The following is an 18,525-nucleotide window of genomic DNA, read 5'->3' as shown; positions in this document are numbered from 1 at the left end:
CCTATACCTTCATATATTTTACATTAGAAAAATATTGATGATCATTAGAGAAAAAATTTTGAATACTTTTTGCAAGGCAAGCTGGATGAGTGGTGAAACCATTTATATTTAAATATACCTTTATATTTAAGTCAATGTATTTAAATCCATGAGAATTTTTTATTACTAGAAGATGTAGGTATTTATACCCTGTTTCATTCACAAAGTATTTGTGAGTGCTTACAAAAATACATACACTGAAATTTTATTTTTTAAAGAATCAAGATGAGGGAAAATATGAATAGGATAGTAAGACGTGGCAGGGGAAACACAAGTAGACATAAAAGCATACTGCAGTATTCTACAGCTACTAAAGGTGGGAACTATGCAAATATAAATAACTAGCTTTGCGACCACCACAAGAGGTAGTTCTATTGATATATTTAACTGTTTCTCCCTAGAGATATCTGGTAAGTAGAAAAAGATCATATTCCTCTACTGCAGGTGCATTTTCTGTATATTTTGACAATGAAATATATGGAGCATTAGTTTAAATGAATTAAAATGCCGTGGAGCAAACTTTTAAAAGATAATCTAAACTATTCTGTGACATTAAATTTTTGTGCATAGTGTGATTTTCTAATTAGAGGCTGTGAACTCTTATTGTTACACAAAAATTCTGTTTTGATGATGTGATCTGTAATATATTTAGTTCAGACCTCCAATGTCTTAATATTATAAAGGTTACAAGTGAATAATAAGCTGTTTCATAACCTGAAATACTGCTTTTTAATAGAAAGGGCTGAGAGATCGAAAAAGTCTGTATGCACACACGTGTGTTTGTGTGTCTGTGTTTCTCTCCAAACACCTCCTAGAAAATAATCAGCTCCCATTGACAAAGTCAGTGAACTGCTGGGTAAACACTGGAGGTGAAGTTGTTTATAAAGCAGCAAAAGAAAATCATTATTTTTGCCTGATACTGTGTTTTGATTAATGAAGTTCTGCTGTTGATAACTGACCTTTCTTTCAATGCAGGTGAAGATGCTTTTGATGCCCTCCCCCCGTCCCTCCCACCTCCCCCACCTCCCGCAAGGCATAGTCTCATCGAACATTCAAAACCTCCTGGCTCCAGTAGCCGACCATCCTCAGGACAGGACCTTTTCCTCCTTCCTTCAGGTAGGAGGGAAAAACCAAGCAAACCTTTTCACTGAAAGCAAAAATATTTCTAAGATGATACTGTCAAATAAGCATTAGTGATTCATTGGTTTCTAGCTCCCAAGCTGAAAAATCCCTGGGTGGGGAAAACAGCAGTTGGATAGGTTTGTCTGTCAATTGTTTGGTTTAATGGCAAAAGGATTACAAAAATGGCAAAAGCAACAAGGAATCGTAGAATTCAGAAATGGCGCTGAAGAGATTATCAAATAACACCTGTATGTTACAAAAGGTGAGAACCAGAAGTGCTCTGTGTTTGGGCTAAAAGTGATGGGGACAAATTTAGACTTTCTCCTAATTCTGAGTGCAATATTTTTTTCAAATAATGTGTTTAAAAATTTTTACTAAATATGCTTTAGGGTCATAATTTTATTCAAAAATGTAATATCTTGGTAAATTATATTGTTGTAACATTAATAGATATGTTTTTCTGAAATATCTGCATTTTATTGTTTTGTTACTGTTTTGATTTTTAATGCCTCAGTGTATCTACTAAAATTATTGGTCTTCAAGGAAAAATTAATAGTTTTTAAAAAAGAACTCAAGTGAGGAGTGGAAATAAAAAGACTTAATAAACCATCCACTCCACTAGTCAGAATTATCTGGAAAAACTAAATTCAGTTATGTTGAATCTGCTGATATTAATTGTTCCCGTCAGTCCTACTGGTGATACTGTGATCTGTACTCTGAAATGTCTGCCTCCTCGACTTGGTTTGGTTAAACATAGGGTAAAGATTTTCTTTTTTAAACAACTGCTTTACATTTGTGTATGAGATAAATCATGAAAGCCTTCTAAGAGTGCTCACTTTGTCCTTTGGCCACCTACATGCTTCTTTGAAAACTTAGGAATCTTAACCATTATCATTCACCTTTAACATTTTTCTCATTTTTTTTCCATTTGGTTTGATAATTCAGAAGTTTGAGGCAGTTTGTAGATATGACCCACAAAATTATAGACATATAACTTGGAATATATAGCTTCAGTTTCTAAAAGTAGTTTATCTTCAAGGAATAATTTTTCGTCAGTAAATATTGAATTGTCCTCAGTGTCACCCACTCTGTGAGATGCCTCCCTGCCCTCATGGATCAGATTAATTCACTGAATGCTACCAATCAAAGAGCAACGTTCATAACCCTTCTAATCCAAGCAGAAAGCATGGATAATTGTTAGGCTCTTATTCATACAGCTACATATACACGCTAACATTTTGCTCTCTTTTTCGCTTATACTTATTCAAATCTTTGTTTTATACATGGACTTTAATTAACATTTAAAAATGAATATATACAGCAGAAACTAACACAACATTGTAAAGCAACTATACTCCAATAAAATTTTTTAAAAAAATTAATCTCTCTAAATCTTAGTAAACTTAACCTTGCCCAAGGCAAACTTCTGGATAATTTCTAGCCAGATTCCTATAAGGTACCTGTCACCTTTTATATATGTAATTTAAGCCCCATTAAATGAAAGTTAAATGTAGTGCCTTCTTTTAAAATTAAGTCAAGCTTTCCAGGCTTGACTTAATTCTTACACTTTTTTACACAAACACACACTTTAACCTGTTTTTATCAAATGAATTAATTGTAAAATATTTCAGTTCTTTATCATCATTTCATTGTTCATATTGCTTTTGTAAACATCTTCAAAAAGTTTTTTCTCAAGATTACTAAAAAAGTCACTTCAAAATAAAAAGGCCCCCTTTTATTAGAATGAAAGTTGTATAAACTGTTTTATTTCATATTTAGCTTTGCTTGGCTGCCAGGTAGGCTCAGTAGCAGTTATCCTTAACCTGTGGTGTGAGGCTAACATGGGACCAGAGTAGGGTCATTTGAACCTGTTGGCTCTCTCTTGAACTCCTTTTATGCATGGAAGTATTCTAATTCCATTCAAGTAATGTTGATATCCCTCGATAATAAATACTTCTGAGAAACAAATGGCAACTTTTCCCCCCTTTCCAGTCTCATATAATTAACTGGACAAATTTCTAGTCTGTTGTCAGATCCTTTATGAGATCCAATGAGTCAACTGTTTTTATTCAATTTTAAGCCACATGTATAGACCACATCTTTTTCAAAAGAAATATTTTAATTCTTCTTAACATAATGATCGTAGAACATGAAAGTTTCTTTCAGCTTTAAATAAGCACCTGACTGTATCATTTTGCAAAGTATTCAACACATTACGCTGTCCAAAGAAGTGTAATAGAAAATTTACAAAAGCAGTTCTTCATGCTGAACTGAACTTCATGAAAGAATACTCTATAAATGCTAAACAAAAGTTTAACTTAATAGCTGTAGAACCATACAAGGTAAACAATGGTGATTGCTAAATTTAAATGGACTATATGAGCACTTTACTGCTATTATTTTCACTATAGTTTAATCTGTAGAATTTTAGTCCAGTGTAATGATAAGCCTTTTCTGGCATTATGAAGATTTGGTTTCCTTGAGGAAGTCATTATCCCTAATTAAAGACAAAGGTTGGATATCCCCATGATGTTGTATTAAATACCTACTCAAACCTACCTCTTTATTCCAGCATTCAGTGCCCTGCACACCTGAGTCGGGTCCACCTTCCCAGCCTTATAGCCCAGTGGCTGCTCTATAGTAGTGGTTTTCAAACTACAGGGTCCTGTGTTTCTGCAAAGGAGCCTTAGGACTCCTGTATGATCAAGCGGGGGAAGCGAAGCAGGGGCACAGCTCTGATGCTGCTTTTATCTGTTTTCTATTTTAGGCCTTCATGCAAGATTTCTTTTGGCAAAATAGTAATGCCCACTGCTGTACATGAGCCATCTACTCTGGACAGGCCAGTCATATCTTAACAAAACCTGAAGAGTTCTCAAAAAAAGCTTTACACTTTGCTGTCTCCAAACCCAGGGCTACTGCTAGCATATATGTGCTTTTGTCCGAATTACAAAAAGGCATTTCTTTTGTGTTGGTGGGTTGAAATAGGCACCCCTCCCTCTGCTTTGTGCCAGGGCCAGTGCTCCAGGAACAAAGCCAAGGCTGTATTTAAGTCTGCTCAGTCCCATTACTGCATGTCTTTGTGCAGTGCACAAAATACACAACGTATTTGGCAGCCCTTACTGAACCTTTTTCTCACTGTATTTCTAACCTGGAATCTCTTTTGAAGTCCTTATCCAATCTTAAAGTCACAATTCAACTCTAAAAGCTAGCCAGATTGACTTTATTAGAGATGAAGGAAGGTTTTCCACGGGATCCAGCAATGCAGTTGCATAAGTAAAATACAAAGAAAACTTGCATCATTAGTAGCAGTTATTGGAAAGGGTTTCTAGGGGTTTGGTTGACTGTGGCCTTTATGAAGCACACTCATGACGTAGTTACCAGGGACTCTCATGCCCTCTGAGGGCTGCACTCACAGAGTTCAAATCAGAGATCGAGTGAGGCAAGGTCCTCCCCCAGGCTCAGCCAGTGTGGAGACTACTGTGTTCAGGTGTTGAAGGATTGATGGGTAGAGCCGTGGTTCTCAAATTGTGGTCTTGAGACCAGCAGCATTAACACTACCTAGAAATTTGTTAAAAATGCCAATTCTTTAGACCTACCCAAGACTTACTAAATCAGAAACTCTGGGAGTAGGACCCAGCAATCTGTGTTTTCATAAGCCTTTGGGGGTGGTTCTGATGCATGCTCAAGTTGGAGAAACCCAGGGCTAGGCTATATCTGGAGGACTGCAGCCAGGATGGGAAAGGGAAGTAAAATCACACCATGTAAACTATGGTAGATTAAAGGAACTGAGGATGTTTAACCGACAGAAAAGAAGATCTTGAGTATGTATTAGAGTTGCTTTCAACCACAGTATTTGTAAAAGAATGATTAGATTTCTTCCATGTCTCCTGAGACAAAGAAAGACTGACCAGTGAGAAGAATTAGGAGTGGAAATTTCAGTCCTGTTAAGAAGCTTCCTGGATTATTAATACTTCTTATATCTCAGAGGGGTAGTGAGTTCTCTAACGCTTGAGGACTTGATCAGTGACCAGATCACTACATATGGGGGTGTTATGAATGTGAGTTAAAGAGTGAGGAGCTTTGTCTCACCTAAATAGGTCTTCAAATCCTCTTCTATCAATTAGATCTAGCATTGATATTCTTTTAAAATTTTCAGAATAATTGATAAATCTTTCAGATGGCTTTTGGACAGCCCCAGAGGAAATACGCCACTGTTTTAACTGTTCAATTTTATTTGCCTCTTTTCCTATGCTTGAGTAAAAAATTGGAAGTGTTTTAGATAGTGGGGGAAAAAAAAGAATTAAGAAAATTCCATAATGCCTCTTCCCAGAGATAACCACTTGATAGGTTTCCTTACACAGCATAATTTTGATTGATGCGTATTTCCCCACTTCTTTCATAGTTAGCAAACCTTTCCCTCCCAGTGTTTCCTTAGTTTTTAATACTCTCTTAAAATAAGTCTTAAAATTTTTCAACTTAGCATTACCATACTGTAAATCACAGGCACTTGTACTTTGCTTTTTAGAGTGGACTACCCATCGTGTTCATTCATTCATTCATTTCTCAAACGTGTATTACTATATAAATGGTACATTGGCTATGGCATTTTCAATTTGTATGTTTTAATCCTAAGTCTGGATATAAAATTTTACTTTAAGGAATTTTTGAAGAATTTACTTTTAAAAACTTTATTGATTTTCAAATTTGGTAATTATTGTACTCTCTGTAATAATTGTATTATATATAATATCTTTTCCCATCGAAGCAGGAATGCTTCCAACTTTATAACTTGCTACAGAAGCCCGGTTTACCCTATACCTGACCAGTAGCCAAACTTAACATGAAGCATTTTAGTGGTTCAGAACTGAACTAAGTATTTCGTGCTATTTTTGGTAATATTTTTAGCGTACCTAGTGACCTTTTAGGTGCAACAGATTAATGGAGCAATATCATACAACTGTATATTTTGTACTCTATTTATGACTCAATAATGTATCCAGAATCTAATGTTTACTCTTAAATAAATAGATGATTAGAAATAGCATATCTAACAAACCTATAAATTTACCCCTAAGGAAATAAAAAAGTGTAATTATAAAAGACAGTCTTTTCTCTGACCTAATATTATATCAGTGATGTTTTAGAATAAACAAGAATTGAAAGTAAATTTTATTGAAAATTTAGCTGTAAATCTTTGGGAAATTTCTAAATTTATGCAGAAATCACCACATTTGGTTCCTTTGGTTAGCCTTCCAAATCAAAAGACTAACATTTGTTGCATGGAATTTATCTTCTTATTCCTTCCTAAAATGTTTCAACAAAATTAATGAGGCTGAACCATTGACTTTTCAATTATTGAAAACTCAGAATCTAAGACTTACTTTAATCTCAAAATTAATGAAAGCAAATTAAGTAGCCTTGCTTAGGTTAAAAAATAAAAAGTCTCCAGTAAAGCTGGAGATAATTATTGTACGCAAATAGGGGGAAGGAAATAATGACTTCAACTAGTCAAAATTAATATAAATAGGCATGTATTTCCTTCTCAAATAATCAAAGTGTTACATATTTTTAATATCAAACTCAAATGGAAGTTAAAACAATGAAATATTTATCAGGTCTTCTTTAATAGTTATAATTTTAGCCTTATGTTAGCAATACAGATTTCACAGAATTTGAATTTATGAAAAATCTGAATATGAGTTAATTTGGGTAGTTAAAGGTAAATATTTGTGAAGTGCAGGCTATTTACCAAGCCGTATGCTTGGTACTGTGTTTCTATTAGGAGATACAATTCAAACACAATTGAGTAAGATAAGGTCCCTGCCCTGAAAAGAACTTACAGTACTTTTGGAGATACGGGCAGACATAAAAGAAAGTGTTATGAGAGAGGGAAACAGAGGAACCCGAGATGGCAGTGGTGGCAGATGATAAATTATTAGTGAACCAAAGGTTGCAGAGGTATGTTCATCTACTCAGAAAATGAATCAGTTCTATGGATTTAAACTCATATACTACTAATTTTAAACCAGGTAGGTTTATGGTCCTAATGATTTAATATAGTAGCACTGATACAATCTTTTTCTGCCATTAGCTCTGCCATTAGCTTCTGCCATTATTCTTTTTTTAATAAATATAATTAAGAAGTACAATAATTTTTAATTTGTCTGCAATTCATATTTTTCACTATTTCAGATTCCCCCTCTCTGTCAAGGTGGTTAAAAAAAAACAACACATTTTATTACTTATACAAACCTTAATGTTAATAATAGCATAATTTTTAATAATTGAATTTATTGTCCAGTGAGCCAACTAACAATTTTTTGCATAGGATGCCCAATGTAGTATTTTTTTTTTTTTTTTTTTTTTTATGGTACTCGGGCCTCTCACTGTTGTGGCCTCTCCCGTTGCGGAGCACAGGCTCTGGACACGCAGGCTCAGCGGCCATGGCTCACGGGCCCAGCCGCTCCACGGCATGTGGGATCTTCCCGGACCGGGGCACGGACCCGTGTCCCCTGCATCGGCAGGCGGACTCTCAACCACTGCACCACCAGGGAAGCCCTCAATGTAGTATTTTAAAAGGCACATTATATGTACAGGAGATTTCATAGACATGAATTCATTTAATCCTCACAAATCCCAAATGTCAGGTCCATTTTACAGATTATGTCTTCCTAATGCTTAGACAGATTAACTGATATAATATTCTTACAGGCAAAATTCAAAACCCATTTTTTTCTTTGACAACAGTTTCTATTCATTGTACAGGACAGACTGGGACAGAAAATTAAAATTAGAAGCAGTTTTTGCCATCAACAATTTTACCATCAAGTAAGAGATCTGAAAACTACAAAGTTAGTAGTGTGTATTAATTAGGAATAAATGGGAAAAGCATATTTGAGCAAGTGATGAATAAATTAGAAAATATGCAAATTAGAAAGTGGTACTATCAGTCATGAAATGCTTTATTTTCAAAAGTTGATCTTTATAGAGAATTTCTATTTTTTTTCTTTAGCCAGTTAGCAGAGATAATAGTTTTAATCTGAAAATTATCTTTATTTTTAAGATCCCTTCTTTGATCCAGCAAGTGGCCAGGTTCCTTTGCCTCCTGCTAGGAGATTACCAGGTGAAAATGTCAAATCCAACAGAACATCACAGGACTATGATCAGCTTCCTTCATCTTCAGGTGAGTTGGCTAATAATAGTAATAATAATACCTTATGTTTGTACAGTGCTTTTCGGAGCACCTTTTTATTCAGTGTATAATTGAGCACCGCCAGCCTAAGAAAGTATTTTTATCACCATTGCATTTGCTTATAAAGCATGTATTATGAGAAGAATGCCTACAAAATTGTCTCACGGAAAAGAAAACATTAAGCCTTAATATTAACTTTGATATGTCAGTAAAGCATGTTCTGTGATTCAAAATCTATTCATTCTCTAACTTTTGTTTTGCCTTATCAGACATGAGAAATGGGATTGAGGTCTTTATATACCGAACTGCTGCATTCTCTTATTTCTCCATTAAAGGAAGAAATCTCTTTAGAATTAGTATTAGCACCAAACTATTCATTTTCATAGCTTATTTAGGGCTATCATGCAGTGCTCTACTGCCAGTCATCAAGTAGAAGCTTGTTCCATTTTAGTAAATACAAGTCGTACTCATAACCATTATTAATGGAATGTTGCTGCTTTGCTTCTTTGGGAGGTCTTCCTCGACCACCATATCTAAAATAGCTCCCCCTACTTGACACAGTCACTTTCTATCCCCCTCTTTTGCTTTATGTTTCTTCATAGCACCTTTCATTCATTTATTTGCTTGTCTATCTCATCTGCTAGAGTACTGCTTTGAATATACACACGTGGTTTGGTTCACTGCTTTATCCCCAAGTGTCTAGAAGAGGGCCTAGCACATGTTCCTTGGATGAGTGGAGGGGTAGAAGGGAGGAGGGAAGAGTCGCCGATATCTGTGTTATGGTGAACATACACATATTTTGAGCAACTGAAAAAATACATTTGTCTCATAATTATGAACATCAGAAGTTTTTCCTATGTAGATTTTTGTCCTATATCAGTATTTTTTTCATTAACTGTATTTTGACTTTTTTTGAAGTATAGTTGATTCACAATGATGTTTTAGTTTCAGCGGTACAGCCAAGTGATTGTTATATAACTGATATATATATATATATATATATAACTGAATATATATATTCGTCTTCAGATTCTTTTCCATTATAGGTTATTACAAGATATTGAATATAGTTCCCTGTGCTATACAGTAGGTCCTTGTTGTTTATTTTATATATAGTAGTGTGTATCTGCTAATCCCAAACTCCTAATTTATCCCTCCCTGCTCCTTTCTCCTGTGGTAACTATAAGTTTGTTTTCTATGTCTGTGAGTCTGTTTCTGTTTTGTAAATAACTTTGTATCATTTTTTTAGAGTCCACATATAAGTGATAGCATATGATACTTGTCTTTGATTTACTTCACTTAGTATGATAATCTCTAGGTCAATCCATGTTGCTGCAAATGGCATTATTTCATTTGTTTTTATGGCTGAGTAATATTCCATTCTGCATACATATCACATCTTTTTTTTTTTAACATCTTTATTGGGATATAATTACTTTACAATGGTGTGTTAGTTTATGCTTTACAACAAAGTGAATCAGTTATACATATACATATGTTCCCATATCTCTTCCCTCTTGTGTCTCCCTCCCTCCCACCCTCCCTATCCCACCCCTCCAGGCGGTCACAAAGCACCGAGCTGATCTCCCTGTGCTATGCGGCTGCTTCCCACTAGCTATCTACCTTACGTTTGGTAGTGTATATATGTCCATGCCACTCTCTTGCTATGTCACAGCTCACCCTTCCCCCTCCCCATATCCTCAAGTCCAATCTCTAGTAGGTCTATGTCTTTATTCCTGTCTTACTCCTAGGTTCTTCATGACATATTTTTTTCTTAAATTCCATATATATGTGTTAGCATACGGTAATTGTTTTTCTCTTTCTGACTTACTTCACTCTGTATGACAGACTCTAGGTCTATCCACCTCAATACAAATAGCTCAATTTCGTTTCTTTTTATGGCTGAGTAATATTCCATTGTATATATGTGCCACATCTTCTTTATCCATTCATCCCATGATGGGCACTTACGTTGTTTCCATCTCTGGGCTATTGTAAATAGAGCTGCAATGAACATTTTGGTACATGAATCTTTTTGAATTATGGTTTTCTCAGGGTATATGCCCAGTATTGAGATTGCTGGGTCATATGGTAGTTCTATTTGTAGTTTTTTAAGGAACCTCCATACTGTTCTCCATAGTGGCTGTACCAATTCACATTCCCACCAGCAGTGCAAGAGTATTCCCTTTTCTCCACACCCTCTTCAGCATTTATTGTTTCTAGATCTTTTGATGATTGCCATTCTGACTGGTGTGAGATGATATCTCATTGTAGTTTTGATTTGCATTTCTCTAATGATTAATGATGTTGAGCATTCTTTCATGTGTTAGTTGGCAGTCTGTATATCTTCTTTGGAGAAATGTCTATTTAGGTCCTCTGCCCATTTTTGGATTGGGTTGTTTGTTTTTTTGTTATTGAGCTGCATGAGCTGCTTGTAAATTTTGGAAATTAATCCTTTGTCAGTTGCTTCATTTGCAAATATTTTCTCCCATTCTGAGGGTTGTCTTTTGGTCTTCTTTATGGTTTCCTTTGCTATGCAAAAGCTTTGAAGTTTCATTAGGTCCCGTTTGTTTATTTTTGTTTTTATTTCCATTTCTCTAGGAAGTGGGTCAAAAAGGATCTTGCTGTGATTTATGTCATAGAGTGTTCTGCCTATGTTTTCCTCTAAGAGTTTGATAGTTTCTGGCCTTACATTTAGGTCTTTAATCCATTTTGAGCTTATTTTTGTGTATGGTGTTAGGGAGTGATCTAATCTCATACTTTTACATGTACCTGTCCAGTGTTCCCAGCACCACTTATTGAAGAGGCTGTCCTTTCTCCACTGTACATTCCTGCCTCCTTTATCAAAGATAAGGTGACCATATGTGCATGGGTTTATCTCTGGGCTTTCTATCCTGTTCCATTGATCTATATTTCTGTTTCTGTGCCAGTACCATACTGTCTTGATTACTGTAGCTTTGTAGTATAGTCTGAAGTCAGGGAGCCTGATTCCTCCAGCTCCCTTTTTCGTTCTCAAGATTGCTTTGGCCATTCGGGGTCTTTTGTGTTTCCATACAAATTGTGAAATTTTTTGTTCTAGTTCTGTGAAAAATACCAGTGGTAGTTTGATACGGATTGCATTGAATCTGTAGATTGCTTTGCGTAGTAGAGTCATTTTCACAATGTTGATTCTTCCAATACAAGAATATGGTATATCTCTCCATCTTTTTGTATCATCTTTAATTTCTTTCATCAGTGTCTTATAATTTTCTGCATACAGGTCTTTTGTCTCCTTAGGTAGGTTTATTCCTAGATATTTTATTCTTTTTGTTGCAATGCTAAATGGGAGTGTTTTCTTGGTTTCACTTTCAGATTTTTCATCATTAGTGTATAGGAATGCCAGAGATTTCTGTGCATTAATTTTGTATCCTGCTACTTTACCAAATTCATTGATTAGCTCTAGTAGTTTTCTGGTAGCATCTTTAGGATTCTCTGTGTATAGTATCATGTCATCTGCAAACAGTGACAGCTTTACTTCTTCTTTTCCGATTTGGATTCCTTTTATTTCCTTTTCTTCTCTGCTTGCTGTGGCTAAAACTTCCAAAACTATGTTGAATAAGAGTGGTGAGAGTGGGCAACCTTGTCTTGTTCCTGATCTTAGTGGAAATGCTTTCAGTTTTTCACCATTGAGGATGATGTTGGCTGTGGGTTTGTCATATATGGCCTTTATTATGTTGAGGAAAGTTCCCTCTGTGCCTACTTTCTGGAGGGCTTTTATCATAAATGGGTGTTAAATTTTGTTGAAAGCTTTCTCTGCATCTATTGAGATGATCATATGGTTTTTCTCCTTCAGTTTGTTAATATGGTTTATCACATTGATTGATTTGCGTATATTGAAGAATCCTTGCATTCCTGGAATAAACCCCACTTGATCATGGTGTATGATCCTTTTAATGTGCTGTTGGATTCTGTTTCCTAGTATTTTGTTGAGGATTTTTGCATCTATGTTCATCAGTGATATTGGCCTGTAGTTTTCTTTCTTTCTTTGTGACATCCTTGTCTGGTATCAAGGTGATGGTGGCCTTGCAGAATGAGTTTGGGAGTGTTCCTCCCTCTGCTATATTTTGGAAGAGTTTGAGAAGGATAGGTGTTAGCTCTTCTCTAAATGTTTGATAGAATTTGCCTGTGAAGCCATCTGGTCCTGGGTTTTTGTTTGTTGGAAGATTTTTAATCACAGTTTCAATTTCAGTGCTTGTGATTGGTCTGTTCATATTTTCTATTTCTTCCTGATTCAGTCCTGGCAGGTTGTGCATTTCTAAGCATTTGTCCATTTCTTCCAGATTGTCCATTTTATTGGCATAGAATTGCTTGTAGTAATCTCTCATGATCTTTTGTGTTTCTGCAGTGTCAGTTGTTACTTCTCCTTTTTCATTTCTAATTGTATTGATTTGAGTCTTCTCCCTTTTTTTCTTGATGACTCTGGCTAATGGTTTATCAATTTTGTTTATCTTCTCAAAGAACCAGCTTTTAGTTTTATTGATCTTTGCTATCGTTTCCTTCATTTCTTTTTCATTTATTTCTGATGTGCTTTTTATGATTTCTTTCCTTCTGCTAATTTGGGGTTTTTTTGTTCTTCTTTCTCTAATTGCTTTAGGTTCAAGGTTAGGTTGTTTATTCGAGATGTTTCCTGTTTCTTAAGGTGAACTTGTATTGCTATAAAGGTCCCTCTTAGAACTGCTTTTGCTGCATCCCATAGGTTTTGGGTCGTCGTGTCTCCACTGTCATTTGTTTTTAGGTATTTTTTGATTTCCTCTTTGATTTCTTCAGTGATCACTTCGTTATTAAGTAGTGTATTGTTTAGCCTCCATGTGTTTGTATTTTTTACAGATCTTTTCCTGTAATTGATATCTAGTCTCATAGCGTTGTGGTTGGAAAAGATACTTGATACAATTTCAATTTTCTTAAATTTACCAAGGCTTGATTTGTGACCCAAGATATGATCTATCCTGGAGAGTGTTCCATGAGCACTTGAGAAAAATGTGTATTCTGTTGTTTTTGGATGGAGTGTCCTATAAATATCAATTAAGTCCATCTTGTTGAATGTATCATTTAAAGCTTGTGTTTCCTTATTTATTTTCATTTTGGATGATCTGTCCATGGGTGAAAGTGGGGTGTTAAAGTCCCCTACTATGAATGTGTTACTGTTGATTTCCCCTTTTATGGCTGTTAGTATTTGCCTTATGTATTGAGGTGCTCCTATGTTGGGTGCATAAATATTTACAATTGTTATATCTTCTTCTTGGATTGATCCCTTGATCATTATGTAGTGTCCTTCTTTGTCCCTTATAATAGTCTTTATTTTAAAGTCTATTTTGTGTGATATGAGAATTGCTACTCCAGCTTTCTTTTGGTTTCCATTTGCATGGAATATCTTTTTCCATCCCCTTACTTTCAGAGTGTATGTGTCTCTAGGTCTGAAGTGGGTCTCTTGTAGACAGCAAATATATGGGTCTTGTTTTTGTATCCATTCAGCCAATCTGTGTCTTTTGGTGGGAGCATTTAGTCCATTTACATTTAAGGTAATTATCGACATGTATGTTCCTATTCCCATTTTCTAAATTGTTTTGGGTTCGTTATTGTAGTCTTTTCCTTCTCTTTTGTTTCTTGCCTAGAGAATTTCCTTTAGCATTTGTTGTAAAGGTGGTTTGGTGGTGCTGAACTCTCTCATCTTTTGCTTGTCTGTAAAGGTTTTAATTTCTCCATCAAATCTGAATGAGATCCTTGCTGGGTAGAGTAATCTTGGTTGCAGGTTTTTCTCCTACATCACTTTCAGTATGTCCTGCCACTCCCTTCTGGCTTGTAGGGTTTCTGCTGAGAGATCAGCTGTTAACCTTATGGGGATTCCCTTGTGTGTTATTTGTTGTTTTTCCCTTGCTGCTTTTAATATGCTTTCTTTGTATTTAACTTTTGACAGTTTGATTAATATGTGTCTTGGCGTATTTCTCCTTGGATTTATCCTGTATGGGACTCTCTGTGCTTCCTGGACTTGATTAACTATTTCCTTTCCCATATTAGGGAAGTTTTCAACTATAATCTCTTCAAATATTTTCTCAGTCCCTTTCTTTTTCTCTTCTTCTTCTGGAACCCCTATAATTCAAATGTTGGTGTGTTTAATGTTGTCCCAGAGGTCTCTGGGACTGTCCTCAGTTCTTTTCATTCTTTTTTCTTTGTTTTGCTCTGCAGTAGTTATTTCCACTATTTTATCTTCCAGGTCACTTATCCGTTCTTCTGCCTCAGTTATTCTGCTATTGATCCCATCTAGAGTATTTTTCATTTCATTTATTTTGTTGTTCATCGTTGTTTGTTTCATCTTTAGTTCTAGGTCCTTGTTAAATGTTTCTTGCATTTTGTCTATTCTATTTCCAAGATTTTAGATCATCTTTACTATCATTATTCTGAATTCTTTTTCACGTAGACTGCCTATTTCCTCTTCATTTGTTAGGTCTGGTGGGTTTTTATCTTGCTCCTTCATCTGCTGTGTTTTTCTGTCTTCTCATTTTGCTTATCTTACTGTGTTTGGGGTCTCCTATTTGCAGGCTGCAGGTTCATAGTTCCCGTTGTTTTTGGTGTCTGTCCCCAGTGGTAAGGTTGGTTCAGTGGGTTGTGTAGGTTTCCTGGTGGAGGGGCCTAGTGCCTGTGTTCTGGTGGATGAGGCTGGATTTTGTGTCTCTGGTGGGCAGGTCCACGTCTGGTGGTGTGTTTTGGTGTGTCTGTGGACTTATTATGATTTTAGGCAGCCTCTCTTCTAATGGGTGGGGTTGTGTTCCTGTTTTGCTAGTTGTTTGGCATAGGGTGTCCAGCACTGTAGCTTGCTGGTCGTTGAGTGAAGCTGGGTGCTGGTGTTGAGATGGAGATCTCTGGGAGATTTTTGCCGTTTGATATTATGTGGAGCTGGGAAGTCTCTTGTTGGCCAGTGTCCTGAAGTTGGCTCTCCCACCTCAGAGGCACAGCACTGACTCCTGGCTGCAGCACCGAGAGCCTTTCATCCACACGGTCCTCAATTTGGGATGATTCGTCTATTGATGTATTCCACAGATGCAGGTACATCAAGTTGATTTGGAGCTTTAATCCGCTGCTTCTGAGGCTGCTGGGAGAGATTTCCCTTTCTCTTCTTTGTTCTCACAGCTCCCAGGGGCTCAGCTTTGGATTTGGCCCTGCCTCTGCGTGTAGGTCGCCGGAGCTTGTCTGTTTTTCGCTCAGACAGGACGAGGTTAAAGGAGCTGCTGATTCGGGGGTTCTGGCTCACTCAGGCCAAGGGGAGGGAGGGGCACGGAGTGAGGGGTGAGCCTGTGGTGGCAGAGGCCGGCACGTGTTGCACCAGCCTGAGGCTCGCCGTGCGTTCTCCTGCGGAAGTTGTCCCTGGATCCCGGGAACCTGGCAGTGGCCGGCTGCACAGGCTCCCCAGAAGGGACGTGCGGATAGTGACCTGTGCTCTCACATAGGCTTCTTGGTGGCGGCAGCAGCAGCCTTAGCGTCTCCTGCCCATCTCTTGGGTCTGTGCTTTTAGCCGCGGCTCGTGCCCATCTCTGGAGCTCCTTTAAGCAGCGCTCTTAATCCCCTCTCCTCGCACACCAGGAAACAAAGAGGGAAGTAAAAGTCTCTTGCCTCTTTGATAGATCCAGACCTTTTCCAGGACTCCCTCCCGGGTAGCCGTGGTGCACTAACCCTTTCAGGCTGTGTTCATGCCGCCAACCCCAGTCCTCTCCCTGAGCTCTGACCAAAGCCCGAGCCTCAGCTCGCAGCCCCACCCACCCCGGCGGGTGAACAGAGAAGCCTCTTGGGCTGGTGAGTGCCGGTCGGCACCGATCCTCTGTGCGGGAATCTCCCCACTTTGCCCTCCGCACCCGTTGCTGCGCTCTCCTCCGTGGCTTCGAAGCTTCCCCCCTCCGCCACCCGCAGTCTCCGCCCACGAAGGGGCTTCCTAGTGTGTGGAAACCTTTCCTCCTTCACAGCTCCCTCTCACTGGTGCAGGTCCCGTCCCTATTCTTTTGTCTCTGTTTATTCTTTTTTCTTTTGCCCTACCTAGGTACATGGGGAGTTTCTTGCTTTTTGGGAGGTCTGACGTCTTCTGCCAGCATTCAGTAGGTGTTCTGTAGGAGTTGTTCCACATGTAGATGTATTTCTGGTGTATCTGTGGGGAGGAAGGTGATCTCCGCGTCTTACTCTTCCGCCATCTTCCCCTCGTCCTCCACATCTTCTTTATCCATTCTTCTGTTGATGAACACCTAGGTTGCTTCCACGTCTTGGCTGTTGTAAACAGTGCTGCTATGAACACTGAGGTGCATCTGTCTTTTCGAATTAGTTTGTCTTTTCCAGATATATGCCCAGGAATGGGATTGCTGGATCATATGGTAACTCAATTTTTAGTTTTTTAAGGAACCTTCCTACTGTTCTCCATAATGACTGCACCAATTTACATTCCCACCAACAGTGTAGGAGGGTCCCCTTTTCTCCACACTCTCTCCAGCATTTATTATTTGTAGACATTTTGATGATGGCCATTCTGACTGGTGTGAGGTGATACCACATTGTAGTTTTCATTTGCATTTCTCTGTTAGCGGTGTTGAGCATCTTTCCATGTGCCTCTTGGCCATCTGTGTGTCATCTTTGGAGAAATGTCTATTTAGGTCTTCTGCCCATATTTTGATTGGGTTTTTTTTTTTTTTATATTGAGCTGTATGAGTTGTTTGTATATTTTGGAAGTTAATCCCTTTTTGTTAATCACATCATTTGCAAAGATTTTCTCCCCTTCTGTAGGTTGTCTTTTTGTTTTGTTTATAATTTCCTGTGCTGTGCAGAATCTTTTAAGTTTAATTAGGTCCCATTTGGACTTCCTTGGTGGTCCAGTGATTAAGACTCTGTGCTTCCACTGCAGGGGGCATGGTTCAATCCCTGGTTGGGGAAGTTCCACATGCCATGTGGTGCAGCCAAAAAAAACAAAAACAACAACAACACAGGAATTAGGTCCCATTTGGTTTTTTGCTCTTATATCCATTACACTAGGAGATGGATCCAAAAAATATTGCTGTGGTTTATGTCAAGGAGCATTGAGATGGATCCAAAAAATATTGCTGTGGTTTATGTCAAAGAGCATTCTGCCTAGGTTTTCCTCTAGGAGTTTTATAGTATCTGATCTTACATTTATGTTTTAAAACATTTTTTATGTTTTAAAACATTATAAAACATTTTATGTTTTAAAATGTTTTAAAAACATTTACGTTTTTAAATCCATTGAGTTTATTTTTGTATATGGTGTTAGAGAATGTTCTAATTTCATTCTTTTACATATAGCTATCCGGTTTTCCCAGTGCCACTTATTGAAGAGACTGTCTTTTCTCCATCGTATATTCTTGCCTACTTTGTTATATTGGGTTGGCCAAAACGTTTGTTCAAGTTTTTCCATAACATTTACAGAAAAATCTGAACGAACTTTTTGGCCAACCCAATATATTAATTGACCATAAGTGTGTGGGTTTATTTCTGGGCTTTCTATCCTGTTCATTGATGTATGTGTCTATATTAGTGCCAGTACCATACTATTTTGATTACTGTAGCTTTGTAGTACAGTCTGAAGTCAGGGAGCATGATTCCTTCAGCTCCGTTCTTCTTTCTCTGTTTCGACTGTTCAAGGTCTTTTGTGTTTCAATACAAATTTTAAAATTATTTGTTCTCTGAAAAATGCCATTGGTAATTTGATAGGGCTTGCATTGAATCTGTAGATTGCCTTGGGTAGTATGGTCATTTTAACAATATTGATTCTTCCAATCTAAGAACATGGTTTCCATTTGTTAGTGTCATCTTCAGTTTCCTTCATCAGTGTCTTGTAATTTTCAGAGTACAGGTCTTTTGCCTCCTTAGGTAGGTTTATTCCTAGGTATTGTATTCTTTTTGATGTGATGGTAAATGGGATTGTTTCCTTAATTTCTCTGATATTTCATTGTTAATATATAGAAATGAGACAGATTTCTGTATATTAATTTTGTATCCTGCAAATTTACAGAAATCATTGATGAGCTCTAGTAGTTTGCTGGTGGCATCTTTAGGATTTTCTGTGTATAGTAGCAAGTGGTCTGCAAACTGACAGTTTTACTTCTTCCTTTCCAACCTGGATTCTTTTTATTTTTTTCTTCTCT

At 37.2% G+C, this 18,525-nt stretch overlaps 1 protein-coding gene across 1 annotated transcript in view; it reads left to right on the top strand.

Moving 5' to 3' along the window:
- The window catches only part of CBLB (Cbl proto-oncogene B), a 214,431-nt gene that overhangs the window by 182,105 nt on the left and 13,801 nt on the right, over positions 1–18,525 (top strand). The window contains exons 17-18 of the mRNA XM_060010593.1: positions 1,015–1,155; positions 8,225–8,344. Coding sequence (XP_059866576.1) covers positions 1,015–1,155; positions 8,225–8,344 — 261 coding nt within the window. The remainder of the gene's footprint in view (positions 1–1,014; positions 1,156–8,224; positions 8,345–18,525) is intronic.

This window comes from Delphinus delphis, chromosome 4, assembly GCF_949987515.2.
Source record: "Delphinus delphis chromosome 4, mDelDel1.2, whole genome shotgun sequence".
NCBI lineage: Eukaryota > Metazoa > Chordata > Mammalia > Artiodactyla > Delphinidae > Delphinus > Delphinus delphis.
Note: the sequence above shows the minus strand (reverse complement) of the source record. Positions and strands in the feature narration are given on the sequence as shown.